Genomic DNA, 27,912 nt, shown 5'->3' on the forward strand with positions numbered 1-27,912 from the left:
CACCTGTTTTATGAAAGTAACAGTCAAATAGTAACGCTGTAAAGGTAGACCCATCACCTAAGTTGCTTTGATACCATTTAAAAAGAGTTGTGTTAATGTTAACAAAAACTAAAACGCTATTGTAATGCAAAAACACTGATAGTCATGGATACAGATGGTCGAACCAGTGTAATAATGTCACAATTTTATTTGCTGTGAAAGTTAAATTAATTTTTAGGTTTGCCAAGTTGTTGTTACATTAAGGCTTTTAAAATAGTCGTAATGGATAGACGCAATTTAAACAAATTTAATGCGTTTTTTAATGTCCCGAAAATGTCCTCATTAGAAAGCAGACAACGCTTACTTATTCTGATGCTATTTTTTTAAATGCGAGAAACTTGTGCTGCATATTTAAGTTATTGTGGATCGACTCTATTTGTAAATTGCTTTATCGTAAAAAATGTTACGTGTTTATAATTGTGCTGTGGCGACTTCTCTGGTATGTTTATATCCCTTTGAATCGGAGCGGGCGTTTTGGCTTTTACTCGCGCTGTCGTTATCGCCTTGTAAGCGCGTTTTTCCTGTTGCGCGGTTTTCTATCAGTGAACTGCTGTTAAATAAAGCAACTGCTTTAGTAAAAAGTTAAAAGCATTTGTATTTTCGATTTCAGTGGTTTTCATTTATAATGTGCTTACAAATTTAAGATATCGAAAAAAAAATTGTCACTCAAGTGTTTAAAAACGAGCGTAACTGATGTGGCTGCTCACATCACCAATGATGGCATTACCTTTTGTCGAGATGTTTGTTCAATAAAGAATGTCGTCTTTTAAATTTGTTTGGGCCGTTATTTTCCTCTCCGAGTCACTGATTAAATAAACTGATATTTTTTTCTTTTTTGCGGCTAAAATGTGACGTTTAAAAAAATAACAGTCACTCTGTATCGCATGTCACAATTGACTGCACCGACTTGATTTGTAATTACGTGTCTGTGTTTGAAGTGCGCTGTAAATAAACATAAATTGCACTTTGATTGAAAATTGACATTTGTTGAGGGTTACCATGGATGAAGTCTAACGCAAAGTGTTCGTAATCAGGGGTATACGACCGCCTTTTAGGGGAGTTCAAAAATGCTGAATCAATGAGTTAGGGGTATAGAAGTTAGGTTACTTTTTACAAAAAAAATTAGTCACCTTAATAACGCGACTGTGAAAAACTAACAATGGTTTTGGTCTAAAGTCGTAAGATGGCTCGAATTTCAAGCCATAAAACACCGAATTTCTTTTTTTAAACCAACGGAAGCCGATGGAAAATTGGCAGGCTAATTTAAACTTGTGCTCAATGACTAGGAAAACGGTACAAATGCAAAGATTTCAACAGAGGTTAGCCACCCACAATATGTAAAACGCAGAAGGACAAAAATCATATCAACCTTTACATTGTATTCATAACTTGAATGGCTGTTTTTTTTGCCCGTGACTGCAATAGGGCAAACAGATCAGAGTTGCAAGCAGGGCCGGGCTTTTCGGGCCGGGTTCGGGTTCTGGTCGGGATCTGGTCGGGTTCGGGCCGGGTTCGGGCTTAGGTATTTGTGAGAAAACGGGCGTTTTTACGTCCCATTTTTTTAAGTAATATCACTTAGCTAATTAGCAGGTCTCTGGCTTTTACCTGATGTCCACCTCACTCTAAAACGCATTGTTGACCTCAATGTCGACAATTGTTCATTGTGTTTGTTGTCTTTCTCTTTCTTCTTTCTCATCCTTTGTTGCAAGGCTTTCGTGAATAGGCATGTCAATCAAAATTTCGGGCCTAAACGGGCTTCTCAAAAACGTTTCGTGTTCGGGCCGGGCTTCGGGCTTATACTTTCGGGTTCGGGCCGGGTTCGGGCCGGGTTCGGGCCGGGTTCGGGCCGGGTTCGGGCCGGGTTCGGGCCGGGTTCGGGCCGGGTTCGGGCTCAGATTTCGGGCCTGCTTGCAACTCTGAAACAAATAGTTTAGAAGTTACACGAAAATTATAAAAAAACACATCTTTTCTTTGTCTCCTAAAATGTTGCAACTGGTAATTAAAATTAAGGTGCATTTTAATAAACAAAAGCTTCCTACTATTTAAACAAATCCGAAAATGTATCTGGGCGCAACTGAAACAAACCAATCCGTGCTATTAGAAATATTTAGCAGCTTTTCCAATACAGCGTTTTTTTTTTTTGTTCGGAACATTGATTCGTGACGGAAATCTGACACTAATGGGCGACAGAGAGCGTAAGTGAGTATTATTACAGCTAAAATAATAAATAAAGATGGTAAAACAAGCCAACCGCAATGCAAAAATACTTTAATGATCGACGTCGGACTACTTACGAAGTCTAAACAAATTACGACAAAAGTGTCAGAGGTCTGACTTTCCTCAATCCATGACAAATTACGCCACTAATCTAGCTACTAAGTGGGGCAAAATCCTGGGACGTATTTGCCGTCAGAACAGAACACAAAGCGTGGTTCGGGTCACGGCCTTTTTCACTTGGTAAAGGCCGTAAAGGATCTACAACCGATCAAAGCAAAAGCTGTTTACAAACGACCCATAACCTTTTGTGGGTACCTGACAAACCACCGAAGAATTGCTCACGCCCACGCGATCGCAAGGAGAGGGGCATCAAAGCCATGTGGAGCTTTTGCCCTATGCGGAAACTTTTTTTTTTCAACAAACTTTAAATATAATACTACAATGGTGTTTCCGACACATAATTTTGAAACCAACAACAAAGTGTTCAAAGTGCGGCAAAAATTTAAACTTGCCGGAATTACGGTATTGACTGGATACGTTAACTCTCTGCAAGCAAAACTACGTGGTTTAAACGAAAACACAGCTTCCATAGGATGGAACTCACACAAGTCTACATGGAACGCGTGCAACCTTTTTGCAGCAACAACAGGGTCGCAATGCTCTTTCATTACCATCTCAACTATCTGACAGTTTTAAAGAAGAAAAAAAAACGGTATCGAGCAATGCTTTCAAGTGACGTTCTGTTACCAAACCCTAAAATGTATCTTGGTACAAATGCTCCAACCCAATCCGTAATAATCTAAAACAGGGGTCGGCACCCGTTTTGTACTGCGGACCGGCTTTGAAACTAAAATTTTATCGCGTACCGGCTTTTAAAAAAACAACAACAAATACTCAGCAACAAAATCGCCTAAATTAGTTTATCGTTCTCGGGATACATGGACAAAATGTTTCAAAGCATTTAATTTAAAAGCAAGCATTTTCTAAAAAAGTATACGGCCCGGTAAGCATATTTCCAAAATGTTTCCGAATTCGAACAACGGGGTTTTTAAGCCAATCACAATGGAGGAACTTCGCGGGTCACGGCATCTTTTAACCAATCACAACACACCCTGCGTATCAGATTTTAGTAACCAATTAGAGGACACCTTGCGTAGCAACCGGCTTTCCATCGTATTTGAAGTATGTTTAGCACAGTTTAGTGATGGTTGTAAATTGTAACAGTTTCAGGAAAAAGCAATTATTTTGTTCTTTTTAACATAATAACGCTTATAAACGATTTTGGTGGCTATGGCGGTGTCTATCGTTCATGAAAAGGATTTTCTGCAGTAAGTAACCCAAAATGGATTATTAATGACTATATGGTTTTCTGACACTTTTGTCCTGTATCTACAGAAGATGTTTAAATTAGAGTAGGTTTATGACCAGACTTTCCAGTAATTTTGATTGGAGACAAAAAGCAGTGGAAAGTTTCCATCTCTTGTGCTCAATCTGATACACGTGTATAGTTGAAACATAATCAAGTCTCACCCCAAAAGACAACCCCAAGTCTTACTCGAAACGACAAGAACAGAAAAGCCAAGACACCTTACCCAAACATTCACTGCAATTGTCTGAAAGTGACAAGCTATTGACACTCACATTTCTTTTTTGCTTGACATCAATAGCACAAAGTTCTTATGCCCTTAAGCTTTTCCATGCACTTTGGTTTGAAATATATTTACTGGTTTTAATTATACTGTGCAGCGTGTACATGTAGATCTCAAAGCTGTAACATTTACCACTGGTTGTGGACATTTGGTACTAGATTAATTTCATTTTAGACACAATACATTAAATAAAAATATCATGATGTGGTATAAACTTATTTAGTATACTTCATAAATGAAGTACTTTTCCTTTGAAATGTTATGCAGTACCTATATAGTTTCCTAAATGGTGAAGTTTATAAGCTTGTTGTTCTGTTTTTATGTTGAATTAAAATTGTAGTGTTGACTACCATGGTGAATTTTATAATCAATTTGCCCTAGAAATGCTATGAAGGACCTTACACCTGTAGAAATAGCACAATGCAACAAAAGATGGACTAAAATCGTTAGATGTTTATTTAAAAATTGTGATTACAGCCTGCATAATAAACAGAAAATGGCGACTGTAAAATTAGGTAAACATTTGGATTAATTTAGTGTAGGGTTGGGTATTATCTGGTCAAATCAAAACTATACACACTATAATAAATACATTTACAAAATGGCCCTTTTAGTTAGTAGTTAAACATTATGATCCTTGTCCATCACCACAAGTAATGAATGTAAAAGTCATCTAATATTAATTTGTTTGTAAATGTTGAATATATATTATATCACAGGATTTTCCAACTATACCACAGATCTTTTTTACACCAACAGCTGCCAGTTTGTCTGTATTTTTCACATATATATATATTACAAATGTAAATGGTTTTCTGGTAATATTCTATATGCTCTAAATTGATGTCATATTTTACCAAAGAATAAAGTACTTGATGATACAAATGTAATGTTGCATCTATGCTCATGGTTTACAACAAGAGGCATAAAAAAGCTTGGCAAGTTTTTTTTTACATTTTAGATAGGGTGCTGTCAATGGACAGACTTGCCAACTGTAATTAACAGTATGCTAAGTGAAAAGGTTTTTGTTTCATCATAAATATTATAAAGATATTATTGATACATAACAGACATAACCGACTTTTATACTATTTATGGTTCCATACAACTTCATTTAGTCATTCAAGATCACATGTGTTTTATTAGACACTTACGACAAAATTAACAATGAAAACAACATACACATTGGTAGTTCAAAACAACATTCAAAACTGAAAATATTTGCCTAGTGTACATTTAAGTTAGAACTGCACTGTGTACAACTAAGAAAGCCATTCATCTCTGTTAGTTAGGAACAGTTTGATGAACTGCACTGTGTACAACCAAGAAAACCATTCATCTCTGTTAGTTTGGAACAGTTTGTTGATCCCAAGGTATGGCATGCATAATTTGATAAATTGCGTTGTTCATAGATGATTGCACTAGAAACAATGAGGCAAAATACGCTTTTATTATACCATCCAAACTTGTTTGTCAGTACTCATCATATATGCATAGGAAAACATCGACATTGATTGATTGAAAGGGATGTGTTGCTATCCTAAACAAACACATACCATTGATGAGAGAAAATAGTTTGCATGAAGGCTATTTCAGACTTAATAACAATTAGTAGTGTTTAATTTACCATGCATAAAGCATTTATTGCACAGAAACTATTTTACACTCAATAAAGTTATAATTTACTGTTATTCATAACCTAACGAGCGTTACCTTCATTTCAAACATCCCAAATGCACCAGTCTTTATCTTGTTCTGACCCGCAAAACGCATTTTTAAATCAAAACTGACAACAAACTTTGAATCGTTAAAAACAGTCAAGTTAAAGTCACCACTTAGCAACCTAAACGTGACGTAACGACAACCCGCAGATTTCCGCTGTTGTGATTGGCTGAAAAAACCCTGTTGTTCGAATTCGGAAACATTTTGGAAATATGCGCCCGGTAACGAACTGATCGCTAACCGGCACCAGGCCGCGGACCGGCGGTTGCCGACCACTAGTCTAAAATATTCTCCGACACTACATGGCGACAGAGAGCCAAAGTCATAAAACTCTACGTTAACTTTATACATTACGGAATTTATGTTTGTATGCCTGACAGAAAAACACCAGAAATTGCTGAGTCAGCACTTTTTCAAGGAAGCGAAAGTACTTTTCAAAACACAAATCGGTATATAAAGCAGAACGCGCTGTAACTAAGTCGGAATCTATTCTTTGTATGACCATAGTAATACATACTGTGAGCTATATTGATTCAAGTGAATAGTGAGCTTAACACGCAGCTGCCCGAGATTTACAATGGCTACGTCGGACAATGACACGCCTGGAATTCCGATGGACTTTTTGCGAAACGGTACGTAGCAGTTTTTTATTCCTATTTGCACGAAAGAGTACATAACGTAGAAATACCGAAGTTATATAGAAATAAATTGATAAACTTATACAACAAAACTGAAAAAATTGTTGTGCACAAAGCAGTAAAAACTGGTTTTCCCACAAAACAAAATGTTTCTGTCAGTAACGTCACTTACAATGATAATTTGATATTTGCAAATTTCAGCTTATCATTCAAATTGCAGTAGTTTAGGCGATAATTTCGTTCCGTCATATCGTTTGCAGAAACGGATCAAGGCATTTGCGAGATAAAACACAACGAAACACGCGAAAAGAAGCTGATGGAAGCATTAAAAAGTGTCCAAAGAAATCTGAAGCTGATGTGGTTGTGTCTTCTCTCCCTGCTCATGATTTTCGCTGTCGGATTTATAGCTCTTTATTTTTCGGTAAGATTGGGTAAAGTTTAATTAACGTTTAGAGCCAAGATCAAGATCTTAATTAATACGGGTGTTCAAAATTCGACAACAGTGCTAGAGTTGGAATAATAGTAATCTAACGCAAGAATTTGTGGGTAGATCACCATCGATAGTTACACAAAACAATCTATACTGGAATGCATATCTACCTCTGCAATATGCGGTAAAACTAAGACTAAACCATTAGAGCTGTAAAGAAAGATGGTGAATTTGTAGTTCATTTGAATGTCGTGTACTGGTTTACAAATAGGACTAAATTCGCATTCATTTCAAATATGTTTGATTTACTTGTTAGATTTCTGCGAAATTGGAAGTTGAAATCAGAAAAGGTAATCACCAATTGACATTGACAAATCAACAACTTTCTGGAGCTTCTTTTGATGATGAATTCAAAATCCCGAAAGGTATGAAATCTAAACGCATTTGACTCTTGTTTCAATCACTTAGTCCACTTCTTATGAAAAGTAAAAGAAAAATACAAATATATTTTACAAACAGAGAGTTAAAAATATGTAAAAGTGAAAACATTATCGTTTAAACAGACTGTTTAAAAACAAAATGAACGGTTCCGTTTTTGTTTAACTCTGTTGTAAAAATTTCACTTTACAGGCGATGTACAGATGGACATGCGAAAAATGGAAAATGATTTCAAAAACTTATGGAGTCAGAATTTCAAATTTCAAGGTAATTGTTGTTTTATCTTTATCTTCGCTTCAGTCTGGTTGCATTAATTTGTCTGCTCATTCTGTGAGGTCTGGTTTGACATTTAATTCCTATCTTCCCAAGACAAGTTGTAAGTTTAGCCAGGTTTTTTGGACTAGTTCGATTTTGGGTTTCAGTTTCATTTGTATCGTTATTTTACTTTTCATTTTAGAATAGGTCGAATTCGGCATGTATTTAATAAAAATGGGGTTTGGGTAGCTTGCAAATCTGCAAAGTCAGCAAGCAAAAAAAAAAAACAAATAAATTTATCGTTGAGTGTAATTTTGTAAGAATTCACGTTTTTAGATTTGATTCAACACAACTTGACGGCGATTGCTGACGGTTTGGCGAGACTAGAAAACGCATCAAGAAACACAGAAGGTAACATGAAAAATACCGTTTTGATATAGGTCTGGTACAAAACCAGTAAAAACAGACCCACCTATGATAGTAATTAGCTGTGAAATCTGTAAATCAAGAAACCAATAAAGTACATTTCATACCAGTGTTAAGTTGTGTGTCATTTTGTTTTGTTACTTTGCTAAACCTTAATTGGAGCCAGCTTAGTCCACTCCACTCTTAACTGGAAATTGGCTAAGATTGAACTCCGTGACATGAAAGGTAAACATGATTATGATAAATTTCCTACTGTGCAGTGTTAAAAAAGCGTATGTCTTAACATGTTTAATAACAAGCTGGTTAATTTTTTTCATGTACTTATAGATACTGTACACCACAATCTAACTGAAATTGTCGGCATATTAAACAAAATGGAAAATCAAGCAGGTAATCAAAACATTTAACATTGCTTACATTAAATAGTTGTGCTTACACTTAGTACACTTAGTGCGTAAAACTACTTCGAAACTGCCAAATGCCGTCTTATAACTTCGCCATTTTTTCAGATTTCGTTCATCACAACCTGTCCGTAATTACTAAAAGCTTGGTTAGACTTGAAAGCGATGTCAGAAATGCGGAAGGTAACATTAGGTGTTACAACAGTTGTTTGACGCAGTGTTGTAAGTCGGACTGGTTTCGGGCCAGGTTCGGGCTTGGGTTTCTTAAAAACGGGCTTGATTGCGGCCTCACTTTACACTCTGTGTCAGTTTTTTTTATTTAACTAGCTAAGTAGTCAAATGCTGGACCTGACCTTTTGTCAAACAGCCCTAAAACGCCTTGTTTAAAATTGTGTTTATTGTCCTGGGTCTTTTCTAAGGTTTTAATGCAGTAGTTCTCAAACTGTGCGTCTTTCTATTTTCGAAGCTGGTGCGTCGCAAATCCAGAAAACTTTTTCACAGGCGTCGCTACAAAAAAGTTTGAGAGCCACTGCGTTAATGTATACGCCTACAATCAGACTTTCGGGCTTAAACGGGCTTCCACAAAACGATTTGAGTTTGGACCGGGTTTCGTGCTTGTAATTTCGTGTTAGGGTCTGGTTCGGGCTCCAGTTTACAACTTTGGTTCGACGTTTGTACGTTACGCATTTGTTAGAAAATTCTGAAACAAACACATTGAAATAGAATTAATTAACCTATTGCATACTACAAGTGTTTCTTGTTATCCATTCTAGTTTGGACTGCTACGTTTGCAGGATAGGCAAAAAACGGATAATTGCATTTATACTGTTTTAAACCAAATCTACAGCGTTTCTTTAACAGATAAAATGATTCGTCCAATTCTACCGTTGAAAATGCAGCAATCCTTTAAATATAAAGCGATTTAAAAATTGCAAGATATGAATTCGTTTCCAATTAAAATAAACAACGTAAAATACGAAGCTGCACTTTATATTTTACCACATTTTCCATTCAAAAACGGTTTATAAGCCGACTGCATAATTAGGTGACGGTTAAACGAGTTTCGCAAAATAAAGGAAGCCCTGCATTACCATGCGTCGTGTTACGAACTAAGTTAAGCAACTCTATACGCTAATAACATTTGTTACACAAATTGGTCAAAGAGATTTGTTTCACAGAGTTGCTTCAGAATAGTTTAACCAACTCCAGCTGCGACTTGCAATCAGTTTCAAACGACTTGCGTGACATGAAAGGTAAACTAACTTAAATGATAACTTGCTGTATTTTGTTTCGTATTTATTTCTGTGACTGTTGCAAGGTGTTGACTTAAGCATAATAAATCAATGCAGACATTTTTAAACAATACGTACTACTGTAATTGCAGTAAATAGATTTTTTTCAAACGAAGTACTTTTAAAAGTTTTACAGTAACCCATATTTCAGTGTCAAGCTTTTTTAGGCACTGCAAATGAGTTATTGAGCTTGATGCAAAATATGTCTTTCAATTTCACCAAACAACTACCAATCGCTGATGAGCAATCGAACTTGATTCTTCAATCACTTGAAAATATCTCTCTAGCTACAGCAAGTTCAGAGAAATATATTAAAGGTAATGTCGTTAACTCTTATTATCCTATGACGTTAGTGGTTACGTCAATGTTTTTTATTTCGATTAAGCTATTAACGTTACTGTCTGTATTCTCAAACGACAATGTGATTCGTTTGTCCATAAAAAACTGACAGTTTTCAATAGTTAAATAGTCACGCAATTAAACTACCTAATTTGTAAACACATAAAGAGTTATTTAAGTAAGCGTCAATTCGAGAAACAACAATAAAATTGTTTTTGGCACTTGCCCATTGGAGTGCATGGACAAAAATAAAAATATAAGTCATGCCTATTTTCTCTCTAAACATTCCAATCAATCCCGGAAATAAACGCCACAAGGGGATACAATTGCATGTGGCACGAGTGTCGCTGCAGACTGATAAAACCACAATTAGCTTACATACTTGTTCGTGTTTTTCAGATTTGCAAACCAATTTGCAGAAACAAACCAACGTTTTAATCGTGGGAAGTCAGTCGGTGGAGAATAGTTTAAATTTGTTGAAAGGTAAAGTTAAAAAAGAAATAAATGCCCAATAAAAAGCTTTTTTTATTTTTGCAGAAGAGTTGAAGCACAACATTACTTCGATATCTAACAATGTTAACGCTTTGCAAGCCCAACACACCACGAACGGAGGTAAAAGTGTTTTCGCGCAAGGTTTCGTGAATTTTAAACCCTAGCTTTCCTAGACAAGTTGTCGTTTGGCCAGGCTTTTATGGCTTGTAAATTGTATATAATTGCGGCATATAACTATAAATCTGAGATTTAAAGTACCTTGCAAATCTGTAAAGTCAGTAAGCAACAAATTAATGTATGTATTGTTCAGTCTAATTTTGTGAGAATTTACGTAAATGCTCAACGAAACGCAAAAGGTAACATAGAAAAATATCGTTTTGATGTCTACCCTTGGTCTGGTACAAATCCAGCAAAAACTTCGACCAACTGATACTAGTATTTAGCTGTGAAAACTGAAATTCGAGAAACCAATAAAGCACTTACCATAACAATGTCATGTTTTGTGTCATTTTTTGCGAATTTCTGAAAGTCTTTTTGTTTTTCAGAGTTAATCAAAGTCAGTTCAGTCAACCTGCTATCAGTTAAAAAAGAGTTGAAAGCCAAACTTGTTAAAATGGCAATTGTATTTTTAATATTATAACATCTTACTAAGCAGCCTTACAAAATCGTTTATAACAACATTCATAATAACAAACTATTTTTTCGTGCCTTTAGATATTAAACACGACAACCTAACTAAAATTGTTGACATGCTACACAAAAGAGAAAATCAAGCAGGTAATAAAACATGTAATGTTGGTTAAACTAAATTGTTGTGCTTGTTGGATGTTAACATATTAAGTTATACTTTGATTCTTAATTGTGGGTAAAAGTGCAGAGAAAGAGTTGCCAACTTATAACTTTGCCATTTCGCCATTTTTCAAACTTAGTTCAACACAACCTGACCGTTATAACTGGCAGCTTGTCTAGGCTTGAAAGCGGTGTCACAAACACGGAAGGTAACATTGTGGTACAACAGTTGTTTAGTATTTATATGTTACTGTAGTTCGTTAAATAATACGCAGACACTTATGTTAGATCCTTGAGAAGCTTTGCGCTTTAAAGCTTTTATCACATTGTCAGCCAATAAAACTGTTTGTAGGCCGACCGCATAATCAAGAGTCGACAAGGAAGCCCTCTATTAGCATGTCTCGTGGTGCGAATTGCTTTTAGCTAGTGTATAGGCCAATAACTTCCGTTGTGTGTTACGCGAATTAGTCAAAGCTATTTCTTTTCCAGAGTTGATTCAGAATAGTTTAACCAATGTCAGCTCCGAATTGCAATCAGTTTCACAACACTTGCGCGACATGAAAGGTAAATTACCTTAAATGACAACTTGCCGTATATTGTTTCGTTAACATTTTTCTTCGACCGTTTACATTCATGTTTCATTTAAAATATTATGCTTTACTGAAAACTTTACTGAAATTTCGAATAAGGTAAAAAAACGGAGGAAAAGATGAGGAAGGTATCGAAAACCTTGTTTGTATTTCTAAAATCACAAAAACTGCCAACAAAATGCACAAGGTCGTTGCCAGTTTTTTTTTTTTACGTACTGTCTGTGTTCCCGAACGACAATATGAGTTGTTTGTCAATCAAAAACAAATAGTTTCAATCGTTCACCTACTTTGTAAACACGTGAAGAGCTATTTTAGTAAGCTCAATTCGAGAGACAACAAACAAATTGTTTTTGGCACTTGCTTGTATTGGAGTGCTTGGATAAAAACGGAAATGGGCACCACGCTTATTTTCTCTCCAGCATTCCAATAAAACCTGGAAGTAAAAGCCGCATGGGGATTCAATTACTTAATGTACGATCATTTGCAATAAACACGTTTTAACCAAGACTTATTGCTGTATTTCTGACTTTGTGTCTTTGGTGTCAAAAATATTTAAAAAATTATCTAAAAATGGTTCAATTGTTGGTTTCATATGACACTTAATGCTAGTATGTTTGACTGTAGTTCTTTACTTCATCTTCAACATCGAATCTCTATCATGACTACCTTTCGACCACACCTAGGCTTCTTAGCCTGGTGTTAGCCTAGATACCTGTCGCTTGCCTTTGGGTGTTCTGTTTAAATAAGGTTGGCCAACGAACATTAGATTTTGTATATTTTGAAAAATCTTTGTACAGGGCAAATCGTTTTTTTGCAGTTGTTATTGGTCTGATCTTAGTCAACAATAATTTTCACCTTTATCAATCAGAGCAGAGTTGGAAACCGGCCCGAAATGGGAGCCCAAAACCCGTCCCGAACCTGTATCGTTTTTAAGAAGCCCGTTTAGGCCCGAAAGTTTGATTGACAGGTCTATACATTGAAGCCTGACTAAGACAACAAACACAATAGACAGTTGGTTTAGGGTTGTTTAACATTATGTAAAAACCAGCAACTGGCTACATAGCGACCGAACCCAAAACAAAAGCCCGACCCGACTTCTGAGTCAGAGTTGAACCCGACCACCTCTGAGTCAGAGTTGAACCATACAAGCAACATATGACCAATCGGCACAATGGGCTTCTTTACACAATGGGTTTCGTAAAATGAATAATCCAAACACTGCGACTTAAAATAGTGCAGCATCTGAAAATGAAGTTCACATACTTTCTTGAATTTCATACAAGCTAACAACATAAGACTGGGTACATGTGTTTTGTCCTGCAGCAAGCTAAAAGCAATTGTTTGTTTGTTTTACATTTTAAACCTCGTTGAGCGGGACAACCAATAAAAGCGTTAGGCTCAACCCCAAAGCCAACCCAATCCGTAAAGACTTACAACTCTGTTTCGCCTGCTGGGTCATTTGTTGTTTTAATGCCTTTAGTTTAATTTAGCAAATATGTTTAAAGCAATGTAACTTTGTTGTTGTTGTTTTCTTTGAGGGGAATAAAAAAATCTTGTTTTCCTAAAAATAGCACAATGTAAACAGCTATGCGAGGGAAGCTTTCGACTTTGTTCCTTCCAAATATTTCCCGGTAATTAATAAGACCACGGAAATATAAATTCTTGCACAAGTTTGTCATTGGGAAGACTCTACAATGCGCATTTCCGTGTTTGCGACACAAGACTGTATTACTTCTTACTTTCGATTTCTTTAAATCTATTAGATTGAGTCACTACCCGATTGTCATATGTGCAGTTGTTTCTTTCAAACACAACTTTTTATTTGAAATGACACTTGCCATCATTGAAAACAAGTTGTTAACCAATCAGGCTACTTCCGCCTTTCGAATATGCGTTGACTGCATGGCCTTAACCGACAAGGGGTAGTAAGTTCCCGGTCTTGCTTGAACTAAATCGTCTAATGGATTTACTCACATACCGCCAAAAAGAATAATCAGGGTATGTATGCACAAAAATCGAACCAAAAAGTTCTACAGTTAAGCGATAAACATGGAAAATAGAATAATTAAACAAAAGCAAAAAAAAACATTTGGACAATGACTGTATTGAGAACGTGATTAACATAGATAGCTGTCTACGTTTCCATAGTTCATAGCCTCTCTTATATATTTTTGAAATGAATCTCAACTTCAAGCGTCCCTATCCCCTGATAACTAACACATTTGTTTGTGTTTGTCAGCATTGCATAAAATCGTGTTAAAAATTAGTTGGTTGTAACGTGTTTGTCTCATTTGTTTAGGCACTTTCCGGCACAATATGTCAACCATGGAATCGAAAATTTTCGACGTTCAAGGTAAACAAAAACGCAATTTACGTTTTAACTTGGTCCAAAAGTGTAATTATTTCTTTAAGTTTATGTTTCAATTGGGTTTCGGGCTTGTACTTTTTGATTCGGTCACGTAAACAATAGATTCATCACTGGTGTACGAGATAAAATATCGGTTTCTAATCATAATTAAACACTTGTCGTGTGTCCACATTTAAACATGCTCTTTTTTATTCAGCAATGAGTGCAAATTATTCGAGTCGTCTCACCGGAACAAACAACAACATCGAATCTATTCAAACAACATTGACAACTTTGAAAGGTAAAACTTTGTTACGACTGCCTCCTCGTCATGTTGATGTTTAGGCTCAGTACCACATGCAATCGTATGAAATCATATGTTTATCTTGCGAAAACGTTTATTGCGCACTCATAACTGCGTTTTAACTAACCATTAAACTCGTAAGAAACCTTAGTTCCGTGTCAAGCGATTTGGAAACAATTAAACAGCAACATACAAACCATCAACATTAGCGACCTCAACATTTGCTTGATGTCAAGATTTAAAACCCGGAAACGTACAATGCAATGTATTTGCATTGTTTACAAAGCTATGTGCAATGATGCCATTGAGAATCGTGAGCCAATTTTGTATTTTAAGTCATGCTCGTTGAGAATGTGATTTGTAAAACGGTGTTTTTTAACATAGATAACCCTTTCTGCTAGTTGTTAGATGCAAAGTATTTGGATCATTTAATCGAATAAACTGTATTCGTAGTTCGCCACAAGTGACTGCAAACAATTTGTTTCAATTACAAAAATCAAAGCCGAGCTGAAGCAAAGCTAAAACATCTTGAACATCACGTGACCCCTGCACCAAATAAACTGCTTTGCACAAAACCTTCCTCAAAATGATTGATCCCAATAATAACGACATAGAAAGGTTTTCAAAAATGATTGATTTTTAAATGGTAAATGATAACCCATTAGGTTTATTCAATTGATTGGTGCAAAAATAACGACACGAAAAGCTTTAATGAGCGTTTCTTGTCAAAACAACCACATGACAAATTGTACAGTGTAGTTAAGATACTTGCTTGAAGCAGGTTGTTAGTTGTTTCGACTCTTTAATAAATTGCTTTGAAGCGGATTGTCGGTTTAATAACATAATGTTGCATCATAATTTTGAACAAGTGCACTGTACATATAGTAAAACTCGGAGCTTAATGCCAGCTCTTGTATTCCATCACAGGTTACAAACAGAGGCGATTGTTTGCAAAAGATTTTTTAACTTAATTTACGTTTGGTCGAGTCTGTTGTACAATTGCTCGGGCAATATTTTTGCAAGGAGTTGACTAACAATTGTTGAATTCGTTTTAAAGAAGAACAAATTTGAAATGTGCTTGAAAGTGTTGCTAAGTTCCGCGTTAAAGTTCAAACCATAACCGATTGGAAACATAACAAAAAAGATTGCTTTGCTATTGAGCGAGAAAAACACGGTGGTAAGTCAAAAAACTTGTGGAAACTGATCGATTGTACAAATGCCTATGGTTGTGATGGATTTTAGGTGGCAGAATAGTATCGAGTTTGTAACATAAAATTTCATACTTTTTCCAAAACAGTTTGTTTCGACATTTGATATGAAGTGTGTTTTTTTTTCTAACTGTTTGGAAATTTCACATCCTAGGTCAACTGGAGAGAAATCTAAGTTCGCTGTCAAACAGTTTGAAATCATTTCAGGAGCAACAACATTGTCAAGGTCAGTGACACAAACGTCTACTCTATAATATTTGGCCATCATCCTGTCCCCACCAAAATTTGCACTTTAATTAATACTGTTTATACATTGCACAGCTACTATTCGGCTAAAAGATTTGTAATGATATTAAAGCTGATCATACTGTTTAAAAAGAATATTAGGCCACTGATGTTCTGTCTGCAACAAGTAGACAGACCATAAAGGGACTGTTTGTATTGTTACAAGTTTGAATACAAACCCACGTTCCAAATGATATTGTGGTACAAGAAACACAGCATAAAGTGATAATCTTACCCAATAATCGTTGCTATTTAAGCCACTAGTTTTTGTCAAATGTAACACTCAAGGCAAGTGTAAACAGCACACACTGGTTTACGTTTAGCCTTAACCTAAGGGACATAATGATTAATGAAAAACGGAGAATGGGTGGTTTCATCCTTGTTTTGCAGTTTGGATACCTTTTACTTGTGACTTTGAAAGTGGTTTGTGTGGCTTCACTGATGATTTGAGCGCCAATTTTACTTGGACAAGGCATTCCGGGCCCACTCTTTCAGGTGGTACAGGTCCAAGTGCAGATCATACACTGGGAACTACTGAAGGTAGTACTCAAGTATCTTACAAGAAAAAATGAAGAATTAATCAACAATACTAAAAAAATGCCATATAACTTTTATATTCATGCCAATCTAACTCCTTAGCAACGCACTTAAACTTGTTTCATTTATTGAACCACAGTCTGACAATAAAATGGAGTGACATATTCCAGTTTTAAATTAGCTTGATACTTTATACAAAACCAAAATTAAAAAACATAAAAAAACTACCAAACAGTGGGCAGTTCATCTTTTATTTACTACATTCACTTCTATTTTAAATAGGTCACTACATGTACATAGAAACCAGTAGTCCTCGACAATTGCTTGACAAAGCAAGACTGGTTTCATCAATGTTGCCACCAACCATGGGTAAAATATAGTATGATTTTTTTCTCATAATTATTTTTACTGTTGGACATAATACAGTTATTAATTACATAATTATTAAATTTTACACAAAATGAAACAAACATTTCTAAATAAACGGATAAAAGTAATAACCAACGCACAGACAAAGGCTTATTTGTAGGTTTAAAGGTTTGCAAACGTAATATTTTACAATTATAGTAAATTTGATATCATTTCCAGCTTTTCGTACTTGTTAAGCTTGTCCAGGTTCATTTATAAAACTCAATATGTGTTTTAACTTGTTATTTCTGTGTTTATGTGTTTTACAGAATACTTTTTGCAACTTACATGAAAAACATTGATATTTTTTACAGGTCGTCTTCAGTTTTACTACCATATGTATGTAAGTATTATAACAATGGTTTGCAATCTGTGGGTCAACCCCTCTTGGGGGTCGTTTGCCATTTTCCTGGGGCTCGCGAAGGATTTTGCTAAAACAATCCAAAAAACATTTATTAACATTTAAAAGTAAAACATTTAGTAGGATTTTAGTAACACCTAATGCAGTGGTTCTTAACCTTTTTGCTATTGCGGACCATTTTCGATGTTGTAAGCTGATTGCGGACCCCTAAAGATTTGGGCATTTTTGTACATTTTGTATTAACATGCAACTAATTCATGGTACATAAAATACCAACCACGTTCGATCCAGAACCAAAATTAATTTACTTTGTATTAGTTGGGATATCGGAATCAACAAGAAAAATCCATGGCATTGCCATGTGACGTTGTTTCCCACCGACAATTTTCGTGTGTTGCATCACAATGAGGTTAAAAAGTCACAATGCATTTTGGTATGTCGCTTTTGAAGAACGTTTTCAAACAAATTTCAATGTAACTTAAAACGCCAAAATGTAACTTAAAACGTTTTTTTTAAACCGCGATTTGTAAATTTCGTTTAGCGCTACTTAAAAGTTGTCACTGACCCCTGAAAACGCTATGCGGACCCCAAGAGGTCCGCGGGACCCGGTTGATAACCACTGACGTAATGGGTACATCATTAGTCATCCAAGCACAAAAAACGACACATATTTGTTTGCATAGGGCAAACAAATTGGGACCTTGGAAGTCTATTTAAAGAGACCAACTCTTCGAAAGGAAGTAGTATGGACCCTGAGCGGCAACCAAAGTAAGAAAATATAGTTTGTACCGTTTGACAAAACAAAAAGGTGATGCTAGTTTAAAAAAGAAATTTTTATTATTATTTATATTTTTAACGGTGGTTGTTTGTAATTTTATACCACAGCCACCAGCATACAGTAAATTACATCACACTTAGCAACGCCTCCTAGGTTACTATGATTTTATATGTGTTACATTAAAAACTAAATCATGTTATTAGGTGACGTTTGGTCATTGGGAAACGCCACCATTACTTCGACGGAGCCCTTCCAGGTGGTGTTCGAGGGAACTAGGGGCAGCGGCATCCGAGGTGACATTGCGATTGATGACGTAACAATCAAACTTTTTAACTGTTGATTTCAATTGTATTATGACGACATACACATGAGTTTTGGAATTTGATGCCCGAGGACACATTTTTTTAACAATTTTGTTATTTTTTTAAATATGTGGTTCCATGCATTTATTTAACACGGATAGTATGTTTTTGTTTTACTAAACACAAACTATAGTTTAGCCTTCTTCGTATAATAAATTCTCATAAACGCTGCTGCGTCCAAGCTTAAAAAAGTAGTTATTACTTAATACTTAAATACTTTGTACATGTAATACTTAATACTTGTAGAAATGGTTTTCAACGTAATTTCAACATTGTGTCAAAATTTTTATAAGGTATTAAAATGTTTAATGTGACCCAATGAAAATGTTTGCATGAAACCGATGTGTAAATAAAAGGCGTGACATGTAAAGGTTATTATTTGAGCTGCTTTGGAAATTAGGCAAGGATCATGAACAGTGTTTTCCAAACGTTTTTGCTGTAACCAAACGCAGATTTCGTTATCGTTTACTTTCTGTAACCTCTCGCGCGCCTTTTCATGTCGCTTCTTTTCCCAACAATATTTTTGTGGGACAGTCGCTTTGCCACTTATGTTTACGATAAAAGAACATGAAACTTTGACGAATGTCAAGTGCTTGTCTAACAAAAAAAGGCATCTTATGAAAGTCGAAACGCTGTGTTGAGATCAAGCGAAGACGATGAGATGGTAATTAAGGCAACTATTCTATTTGAATAAGGTGCTGATAAAGTTAAACGTGCTTTGGTGAATAATATATAGTTGTTTATGAAATGTTTGCGAGATTGATTTTGTTTGGCCCAAATAAACTTATATTAGGCATAGTATTTGCTTGAATTAACATCTGGCTGATATCTGCAAAAGTAAGTACAACGCAAAACAAAATATTTCATGAAAAAAAATATTCGAAGTATTGTGCATCAAATAAAATATGATTTTTATAAAATCAGTCTCAGTGGCGTGGAAAATCAAATGATATTTGTGTGATCTTCATAAAAATCATATTACAAAACTGTTACACGTCATCTGCACATTAGTGAAATAAAAAGTGCCACACATTTACGTGTTATGTTTGATTCATTCTTCCAAAATAAATACTGCTAAACAGATAACAGTCGATAATAATGCATGTAAACTATATGACTCATTGCACTTTTACATAGAGTTGTGTTGCAATAACAATTGGGTAAACATAATTTTTGGCAAAATTAGTGATAAAGATTGTTGCAGAGTTTACTTCAGAAATGCTGTATTTCAGAAGTGTTCTTTTGTTGTCAGTTTGTTTTTGTGTTTACGCACAGAACCGCTATTTTCATGCAGGCAAGTTACTTTCAAAGTTTGTTTTATTACAGTTTGTTACACTTTTTATGTAGCCTTAACCAAAAACAGCAACAACAATTCTATAAGAACTAGCAAATTCGTAAGTGTAAAAGTGATGTAACAAGCTTGTGTTAATTTTGGCGTGTTAATGAGATTTACATTTTTATGTGACGTTATAGTTTACAAATATATTTTTTAAAAGTGTTTAAATGAGATTTATCGGGTTCTACAACGGGGTCACAAATAACAATCATAATACGGAAAAACTTAATGCACTGCATGGGCCCATCTTGACGTGGTTTGTTACACGAAATATGTTTTAATCACGATTTGCAGCCCGCTACGAGAATCTTGGATGTTGGGCGGATCAGCGTGATGTAAATGCGATAGCGAACGCAGAGGACAGTCCACTTCTAATAGAAGAAAACTATAAAGAACGGGAACTGGCGATCAGCAAATGCGCAAGAGTAGCAGCTAATACTTCAAGCACAATATTTGGCATAAAGGTAATACATAGTGAAGTTAGTCCAATCGTGGTTTTAAAATCGTAGATATACGTTGTCGTTTATCTCAACATAGTTGTTCGGAACAACGAAAACGTCGAGTTTAGATGTGAAGCAAGACATGGCACCTTTGTTTTTGTTTTCAGAAAAGTGGAAAATGCTCGACAGCTTGCAATGCTGATTCAAGATACAAAATGTACGGAGCATCCGAATACTGCAGGACTGATGGAAAGGGTGGACCACAAGCTAATCAAGTTTACCGGCTTATTAGCGTTGCTACCGGTATATTAGCTAACGTTAGTGGCAAGTGAATTACAAACATAATCCACATAAGTTATACGCACCGATTTTTTACCGCTAGAAATGTTGGACTACACAAAAAGTATTACATGGTCGGTCGTTGATCGAAATCTAATGTTAATTAGCACGATTTTCATGAAAGTTTGAAAGCTGGTGTGTATGTCTTAGAAAATACGCAGTATGTAGAATAAGTATTAAGGGTAAAATGGTTAACTCAACAATGTTTTGTTTCGTATACAGTAGAACATATTTTATTTAATTGTGTTGCCTTTCGCAAAATCAAACTTTTTCTGGTACAGTGCATTTGACCGATTTGGGATGCTGGGAAGACCAACCAGATCGTGCGATGATAACGTTAAACGACGTGTTGGTTGATGGTAATTACAAACATCGCAACATGTGCATGACCACGTGTACTCAAGTCGCCTACAAGCAAGGTTTTCGGGTGATCGGTTTGCAGGATGGAGGAGAATGCTTTGGTGGAAATGATGAAAGCTACAAAATATATGGACCGAGTCTAGGGTGTGAAGGAGACGGACTCGGAGGACCATAGGGCAACCAAGTGTACCAAATCAAGATCGTCGAAGAAGAATTAGCTCTGGAGTAAAATAAGATCAACTGGTAAATTGGAACAACTTGTAGACAAAACATAAAACTTTGAAACATTTGATAACATCAAAACTGTCGTTGTTATTGTTGGGAGGCTGGTCTGTTCTACTGATCGTCTTAAATTTAAATTTCGTACCAATGATTATTGAGTGTACTGTGATCGCTGGTTTTGCTCATTGTGCAACGAGCTGCAAACTAAAGTTTCTTTAAAAAACAACAACATTTATTCGTTGATAGGTTGTGCATGTTATTATGACAGCGTTCGCACTTGATATCCACAAATAAAGCAACATGAAGGAACTAAACAATTTTGTGACATCTATTCATATTCTACATGAATTAAGTTTATTTTGCTTGTCAAAAGACAACATAGTGACATAAAGACACTAAACGACCACAACGCCGGAAATAGCTGCGCAACGTTGAAACGTTATGGGGCGTAAAACAGTCGAGTACACAATTGGTGGATAATTGCTAAACGCGCTGCAGCTACGCCGTATTATAAAGCGTTACGAATAGACCCTAGATACGAACCACTGGGGCCAGGGAAAAGAGGGTGTGGTTTTATGAAGAAAAAGTAGCTTATAGTAACTAACATCTGAAGAGAAATAATATCTAGAAAAACAATTCTTGACCACGAAGCCTACTATATTAGTACTATGACTATGATACGAGTTGAGTTTGAGTTTTTGTCGCCAAAGATATACACCAAAACAACAGAAGTACAGCCATGACCTTGTTTACCAATCGTTGCAGGAGGTTAATAGTTCACTTATTTTGTAACCCGTAACCCAACAAATTCGGGGACTGTGACATTCAAGTCTATTCAAAAGCATGAACTTTTCAACTGCGATACAATTGATATAATCGTTTTACAAATAGTGAAAAATATATGACTCAATCTGTTTGGAACGTTGTGTCGACGTTTGTAGGTTTTTAGGAAGACAAACGGCAAATGAGCAAAAGTTGTGTGCAACGTTGATCAATTCAAACAAAAACTTTTTGTCTTTTACGACAGCTGCATACGATAATCTTGGATGCTGGGCGGACAAACTTAGAATTAATGCGATAGCAAACGCAGAGGGCAGTCCAGTGTTTAACGGAGAAAGTTACAAAAAAACGGGAACTGGCGATCAATAAATGCGCAAGAGCAGCAGCTAATACACTTCAAGCACAATGTTCGACATACACGTATATACCTATTGGGCTTCGAATTTAGATTCTAAACCTAGCTTGTGTATATTCAAACTTGTTTAATTGATCGATTTTCATCGTCGCCAATCGGTAGTAAAAGCAGTAAAAGCAGTAGTGTAACGGATCCAAAATGTTCGAGCCAAAACCGAAAATTAGGACAAATAGCCGAATTTCTGCCAAACTTGAAAATGGCGGGCAAAAGTTTGAACAGAACATTGCTAATGCAAGGAAACTGGTTCATGACACTACAAAACATCTTACTAGCAATCAAAATTTTCCGTTTATGGGTTCACTTTTCGGAAAGTTTTGGCTAAACCGAAGCATCGCCAATTGAAAGTAGCTAAAAATGGTTCTGCCAGATGCCACTTTGGTGCATCACTGGCCACAACCAAAGTCTGTATGAAACACAAGTTGTCCAACCTATTGTTACGCAATACAGCCTACGGAGCCATTTTATGTCCAAAATAATACAGCGGTTTTGAAATATTGACACCAGACAGCGATAAAGAGTCATATAGTCATTAAAAAGTATATCACCGTCATTCCATACGGCAGTAGAAAATCCCCTCAGATGTAAAAATAATGCTGACTAAGCATTTTTGCGCGGAAGAAAAAAGTCTCGTTGTAACACAGCCCGTATTAAAAGCAGAACGCGTTGTTACTACTTCAGTCCTAATTAAAGCATAAAAATGTACTGCTGAGTATCAAGAGTTATACTTTGTCTAAGTGATAAGCTTAACAAGTAACTGCTAAAGACAATGAGTGCACAGAACCGTGACGAGCTTCGGATGGAATTGGTTGAAAATGATTATGGTACGGAGGATTGGTTTTGTTTAAGTTACGGGAAGCTTAAGTCTTAAATTTCAGTTAAAACTTTTTATTTTTGCGAAGCTAACTTTTGTTTTTGGTTGCCTTGACATATTGTTTTGCCAACCTAAATCATACCGAGGCCCGAAATATAAGCGACTAGGTAAACGAGTTACTTTTTGAAAAGAACTGCAAGTCGGACTGGGCATTTTGTCGGATGTGGGTCGGTTCTGACTAGTCTTTTGCAAAATCTTAAAAATAAATGAATCAATGGCTAAATGCTAATTGTGTGCACGCACATGGTGTATATTTAATTGTTTGTTGTGTATGTAATAAAATCTGTATATCTTTCGTGTAGGCTTATTGGCAAATTGGTTAACTTGATGGTAAACTATATATTCGGTCATAATTCGGACTTTAAAAGCATCTTCGCATTAGGACTGAGTTTAGAATGTGAGGCCGCATACAAATTTGAATCACTATAAAGGCCCTGTTTGGCGCCCAACATATAGTTTTTGTTTAAAGCTGTTTTACGTCCAATTATGTTTAGTAAGTTGAGAGCCACACTATTGGAACTTTTATTGACAAAAATATTGCTCAGATAGAAATATTGTGTATTTCGCACCAACCACATAAAAAAGCTGTAAATGTCATAAATAACATAAAGATATAAAGGGTAGTGTAGTGAAAATACCAGCGGTGCTAATACAAAGACGCTACATTGGAACAATTTGACGCAATAATCGCATTTTCCGATTATTAAGACTGGTTTAGGCCACTACGGGCATCGTCGCCTCTCAGCCAAGACTATACCCTACCGTCACTAATAATGAGTCCAGTCTATGGTCGGGCACTATATTCGGCTCGGGCAAAACGTAACTTGTAAAATTACTTTGTGGACCACACAAACAGACTTGGCCCGTGAGCAGCGTGTTTGAGATCCCGTTGTTGATTTTACCACAACCAACTTAAAAAAGTTTTACGAAAAACTTTCTCTATCCCTTCTCAAAACTTACAACTAATTATATTGATACAGCAGTGTAATTTCATATGTCTTTGTTTTTGTTGACATTGGTAGCCCCTAGTTATATTGACCATGCTGAAAAGAACATAATTAGTTCGGGTTTTACAAGCTTTTAAACATTACTGGTCTCATAAACTTCTTTGGCCATTCAAGTTACATATGCCGTGTGTAATATTCCTGTTGTCTTGTGCGTAGCAGCAAATTGTCCACCACCGGAGCAAAGCACCTCCAGAGTGAGAAACAACGAAATTCTTGAAACCATGATAAGGAAGACTAATAAAAGCGTCCAAAGCAATCGAAAACTGATGTGGTTGAGTCTAATCTTTCTACTGGTGATTTTCACTGTCGGATTTGTCACCCTTCATTTCTCGGTACGACTGAACAAAAGTTGATTTGTTCAGCAATGTCATTCTCCATTAGAAAACTTTTAGGCAAAATATCCCGAAAGACTCAATAAAATCAAAGTTTTGTTAACGATATATATTGTTTATAAAACAGGAAAAATTGTCGGCACATAAAAATTACATTTGTTTTTCACCAGATTTCTGCTAAAGTGGAAATGGAAACAAGACATGGTAAGACTGGACCATTTCATTCATATACTGTGTTAGCGTCTAAACTTTGCAAAAGTCGTTTGCTTCGAACTGATAGTCACGAACGAAAGTTATGCCTACTCAAACTTTAAGTATGCCGATATTTTGCTGTAGTTAGTTTAGTTTATTTGCACTTAAATCAAACAAAATAGATGATGGTAACACAAAGTTGTGCGTGCGAGGCAGCGAATCATTCTGTCAGTCACCCCTGTAAATCACCATGCATTTTAAAGTAGAAGACAAATTAAGGTCGTAAGAAAAAACTGTGTTTTGTGAGGATTTAAAAAAAACCTCGCGTCTCCCTTTTACACAATCGTTTTCTCGAAATGAATGATCCCAAGCTGTAACAGTATGAAAAGGTTGCGTAGAATGAATGATCCTGAAATAGCGTCAGGAAATAATGCATTCACACGAAACTAAAACTACGATGCTTCCTCGAAGTAGGTTGATTGTTGAGTGTCGAATCGTGATCAAATTGTTATGAAGGGACTGCTTGGCTATTAGGCTATACTTTTGCAAAACTTGACAATATAGAAAGCCTTTGCAATGAATAAAAGTTTAAAACGTTCGACTACACTCTCCATGTGGAAAGGTAATATTAAGGAATCAAGTCGCCGAAAATGTCCCTTTGCGGACCAAGCTTTGCGGTCCTTATGGTTTATGTAATAAGGACCAAGTATCTCCCTGGGAGGTCCTTTGTTTGCGCCAGCGTTTACAAGTCCAAACACCTCCCAAGAAGGTCTAAGTTGCGCCATCGTGGCTACTGCGGAGCAACGGAGAGGAGCAACGGCGCGGCGCGGAGCAACGGCGCAACTGAAGCGTTGCAAAGGGAAAAAAGGGGCTGAAGTCTATAATTTATTTGTTAAATCGACTATAATCTATTTGTCATGTGGCCTTTTTAATGTGGCTGCAAACAATATAAGTTTCATTTACAAAACTCAAAGCCGAGCTAAAGCAAATCTAAAACATCTTAAGGCATCACGTAACTCCTGACACCAAACAAACTACTTTACACAAAACCTTCCGCATAATGATTGATTCCAACTATAACGACAAGATAGTTTCTGTAAAACGATTTATCTTGAAATAAGGTCGTATTTAGGTTTAATTAATTGATTGGTGCAAAAATAGCAACATGTGGAGGTTTCATAAGCGTTGCTTATAGAAACAACCACATGGAAAATTGTACAATGTATTTAAGATACTTCCTTTAAGCAGAATGCTTGTTGAGTTTCGACTCTTGAATAAAGTGCTGATAAGTGGATGGTCGGTTTAATATCATATCTTAATTATGAACAAATGTTGAACTTAAACAATCAAATTTTCTCCATGATCCTGCATTGATTAACATAAAAACCTGTCTACGTTTCAATAACTTATAGCCTCTCTTATATGTTTTTGAAATGAATCTTAACTTCAAGCGTTCCTGTCCCCTCCTAACTAACACATTCGCCGTATTTTGTCAGCATTGCATAAAAACCGTGTTAAAAATGAGTTTGTTGTAACGTAAGTATTTGTCTTATTCGTTTAGGCACATTGCAGCACAACATGTCATCCCTGGAATCGAAAATGTTTGACTTTCAAGGTAAAACAAAGACGCAATTTACATTTTCATTTGACCACAGTTCCAAAAGTGTAGCTTTGTCTTTGCTTTTATGTTTTTTATCGGGTTTCGGGCTTGTAATTTCTGATTCGGTCAGGTAAACAACAGGGTTGTCACTGATGTACGTTCACTGATGTATAAGTGTCAGTTTCATAATCAAAGTATTATCGTGTATCCATGTTTAAACATGTTTCCTCATCTAGCGATGAGTGCAAATTATTCGAGACGTCTCACCGGAACCAACAACAACATCGAATCTATTCAAACAACATTGATAGCTTTGAACGGTAAAACTTTGTTATACTATTACCACGTTTCTTATGGTGATTTTGAAGGTGTGGAGTACAACTTGCAAATCCCACATATATGTGTTTATCATCGCGAAACCTTGATGTAAAACTTATTTGACACGTGTACCTGCTATTTTTTTCGGCTTGAAATAATTGTGGAAAAGTAACTAAGATAACCTTTATGGATTTGATGGTTGTGATAAAATACGCGACATGAAATGGTTTCGTGAAGCGTTTCTTGTCAAAATTACCACATGAAAAATTGAACAATGCAGTTAAGATACTTCCTTGTGGCAAATTGATTGTTAAGTGTCGACTCCTAAATGAATTGCTGGAAAGCGGATGGTCGGTTTAATATTACAACAATAAACTCTTTAGTCGCCGAAAATGTCCCTTAAAGTTCTGAAAGTTATCATAATTTATTTGTTAAATCGACTATAGTCTATTTGTCATGTGGCCTTTTTAATATGACACAGTATCAATAGCAAATACAAAACGTAGACATTACCACGTATATTACTTCTAACGTACATCATACAGTTTGTTGATTATAACAAGCGTATGGTTTTCATGAGACTTGATTTGGAAAATCACATTTAAATCAAAGTAGTTACGAGTCCAGCTACAGAGGTCACGAAGCAATCCTGCCATATTGCATAAGCTTATCTTGCGAAACTTTTGTTGAACATTCGAAACTGCGCATTTTAACTATTTTTTGAAATCAAAATGCAGGTCAACTGGAAAGAAAGCTTAGTTCCGTGTCAAGCGATTTGGAAACACTTAAACAGCAACATACAAATCATCAAAGTTAGTGACTTAAACATCTGCTTAATGGTAAGATTTTAAACCCTAAAACATGCAATGTTTTTGTATTCTACACCAGCTATGTGAAATAAAGACATTTTCAAATTTTGAGCCAATAACGTATTTTAAGTCATGCACGTTACGAATGTAGTTAAAAAAACGGCGTTTTTAATCCGCAAAATGATTGATCCCCAAAACAACGACAAGATAGCTAATAATGTGTTTTTAAACCGTGCTCGGTGAGAATGTGATTAGAAATGCGGTGGTTTTTTGAACATAAATAACCCGTTTTCCTAGGTTGTTAGATAAAATGTATTGGATCGTGCAATCGAATTAATAACTGCCTTCGGTTCACCAGATGTGGCTGCAAACAATATAAGTTTCATTTGCAAAACTCAAAGCCGAGCTAAAGCAAATCTAAAACATCTTGAGCATCACGTAACTCCTGACACCAAACAAACTACTTTACACAAAACCTTCCGCATAATGATTGATTCCAACTATAACGACAAGATAGTTTCTGTAAAACGATTTATCTTGAAATAAGGTCGTATTTAGGTTTAATTAATTGATTGGTGCAACAA

General features: G+C 35.9%; 2 protein-coding genes and 1 long non-coding RNA gene across 3 annotated transcripts in view; 1 reads left to right on the forward strand and 2 right to left on the reverse strand.

Annotated features, from left to right (window-relative positions):
- The window catches only part of LOC145215564 (ubiquitin-ribosomal protein eS31 fusion protein), a 291,245-nt gene that overhangs the window by 55,530 nt on the left and 207,803 nt on the right, over window positions 1–27,912 (reverse strand). The gene's annotated exons all lie outside the window — the stretch shown is intronic.
- On the reverse strand, window positions 5,199–5,843 carry LOC145214713 (uncharacterized). The gene is made up of 2 exons (XR_013857102.1): window positions 5,619–5,843; window positions 5,199–5,445 (listed from the first exon to the last, which is right to left on the reverse strand). It is a non-coding gene; the product is annotated as an uncharacterized LOC145214713 (long non-coding RNA).
- The window catches only part of LOC145214622 (uncharacterized), a 31,519-nt gene continuing 27,905 nt past the window's right edge, over window positions 24,299–27,912 (forward strand). The window contains exons 1-4 of the mRNA XM_080083179.1: window positions 24,299–24,409; window positions 24,580–24,613; window positions 26,438–26,521; window positions 27,257–27,331. Coding sequence (XP_079939305.1) covers window positions 24,299–24,409; window positions 24,580–24,613; window positions 26,438–26,521; window positions 27,257–27,331 — 304 coding nt within the window. The remainder of the gene's footprint in view (window positions 24,410–24,579; window positions 24,614–26,437; window positions 26,522–27,256; window positions 27,332–27,912) is intronic.

Source organism: Phallusia mammillata, chromosome 2 (genome assembly GCF_965637545.1).
Source record: "Phallusia mammillata chromosome 2, kaPhaMamm4.hap1.1, whole genome shotgun sequence".
NCBI classification, from domain to species: domain Eukaryota; kingdom Metazoa; phylum Chordata; class Ascidiacea; order Phlebobranchia; family Ascidiidae; genus Phallusia; species Phallusia mammillata.